We start from the raw sequence: 2,052 nt of genomic DNA, 5'->3' as shown, positions 1-2,052 counted from the left end.
TTTTTGTTATTCACAAATTTCTAAAATTTACCTTGGATTCACGAAAATTGTGCTTGCCAGTACCTTTAAAACTGTGTGGACCTTCACATGATTATAGTTTTACTCTCAGTGAATGCTGATAGAAATAAATATAGCAAAGTGCTCATATGAATTCTGTAGCAATTTTCAATTATGAGAAACAGAAGCATCTATAGACACTTGAACAAAATAAAGGTAATGAGTGTGTGTGAAGTCTGCCATATATATTTCTTCAAAATACCATCTGACATGAAAGTGATATTAATCTCATTAATTTATTCATTCATAATTCATCATTTAAGGAAAATTGACCTTACTGCAGCCATGAGACATAATATTGATAAGGTATGTGTTTATATTTTTTTTCTGCTATACAAATAGCAAGATTTGTCTCTTTCAACCGGACTTCCTTATGGCCAATAGAATAGAAAGTGGCTGTGGTATTTGCTGTAGAACAAAGCCAAGAGTGAAAACGTAAGTTCTTTAGCAAGATACTCTCACCAACTATACTATTTTTCTTGTATGCTTCACAGAAAATTATGTAAATACCTACAGCAATAGAATATCAGTGAGAGCAAGAGTGAATAACCATGCACTATATTGCCTGCTCATTACTGACCTCTATTGTGCTCAAAAGATCGGGCAAATGATTTTTAAATAGGTTAGATGGATAGTTCTAAGGGGAAGGACAGCAGCTGAAATGTCTGCATAATGCTAATTGGCACTTATCTTTAATTCAAATTGTCCAGTAAAGGAGGTCTCATTAAAGGCAAGAGATTTAAACTCTACCACGTGCAAGGCTTACTTGGCAGTGTTCTTTTTTAGGTTGGCATGAAGCACGTTTATCCCAGTTACAAAATCCTAGTAACATCTGTTGATATGAAGTGTTCATTTGCTTTTGGTTTCCAACTCTTTCCAGAAGATCTACATACATTCTGAAGCTAGCTAAATTTTGAAGAAATGAGCAGCCTTATAGGCATTTTAAAATTTCTTATTCAGTGAGTCCCTTCTCTTTGCTTGGATCTTTGGTTTCTTGTTAATAACTGCAAACCAATAAAAACATGGGCGAGGTCATCCATCCACATGAAAACTCATGCACTTTCTTTTTTGTTACGTTTAGTATTTTTCTATGATAACTAGGGTATATGTATACATGACATTTACACAAACGCCATTGCAATCATCTGTTTGCTTCGCTCTTAATTAGATCATTTCTAATAGGTTGTCTAAACATGGATGTTAGTGTCCTCTTGCTAAAATACATACAGCTAAAAACAGCTCTCTAATTCTAAATCATGCCTTTCACATCAGCTACTGAATTTGGGTATCCAGGAAGATCTTTATGGACTGTAACAGATTATGGCTGCCCTCTAGTGACTAGACATTCCTGCTGTTTCAGTTTAGGTTAGACTAGGGTGTGTTTAAAACTTAGGTCCTAATTTCCGTTCAATCAGTTGGACATTAAAAATGTTTATAGAGAGAACACAATACATATATGGTTAGTTATGCTGAATATTAATTATATTCTATGAAGTGCAGAAATTTTCTCAATCACAGCAATTTTGCCGACATACATTTCTAAAGATGTCAACCTTTTTTTTTAACTTTTAGAAACTGTTTATTTTCCATCATCCTTATTTCCATTTTGTTTAAGTGTTTGTGGAAGACCAGCTTAAGACCACTCAGTGGTTGTTCCTACCCATTGGCCTGAGCAGTGGGGGCTGTAGACCACTCTTCAGTGGCAGGCTGAGCACTCCAGTCTTTAGTAGGAAACTGCTGAACAGGCACAGAGGGCACCTGCATGCCTTTGGACCAGTCTGCGACTTCAGGCTGAGCGGCGGTGAACTCAGGAGCTGGAGCAGCCCATTTACCCTGAAATTCCTCCTTGGTTACAGCCTTTTCAGTAGCGGCCTGCTCTTCCCTTTCAGTATAAGTAGAGATGTGGCATGACCTCTCACGGGTGTTCTTGGGAGATGATACCACGCATGCGCAGGACTTCCCGGGCCAGCATCCACTACATAAGCCCCACTGAGT

At 37.5% G+C, this 2,052-nt stretch overlaps 1 protein-coding gene across 1 annotated transcript in view; it reads right to left on the bottom strand.

The window, feature by feature from the left end:
* Window positions 1-1,713: 1,713 nt before the first annotated feature.
* LOC105289140 (small nuclear ribonucleoprotein F-like) overlaps window positions 1,714-2,052 on the bottom strand; it is a 27,522-nt gene continuing 27,183 nt past the window's right edge. Inside the window, 1 exon segment of the mRNA XM_023528128.1 lies at window positions 1,714-1,939. Coding sequence (XP_023383896.1) covers window positions 1,714-1,939 — 226 coding nt within the window.

The sequence above is a fragment of the Pteropus vampyrus genome, unplaced genomic scaffold (genome assembly GCF_000151845.1).
Source record: "Pteropus vampyrus isolate Shadow unplaced genomic scaffold, Pvam_2.0 Scaffold22, whole genome shotgun sequence".
NCBI lineage: Eukaryota > Metazoa > Chordata > Mammalia > Chiroptera > Pteropodidae > Pteropus > Pteropus vampyrus.
This window is presented reverse-complemented; position numbering and strand designations above follow the sequence as displayed.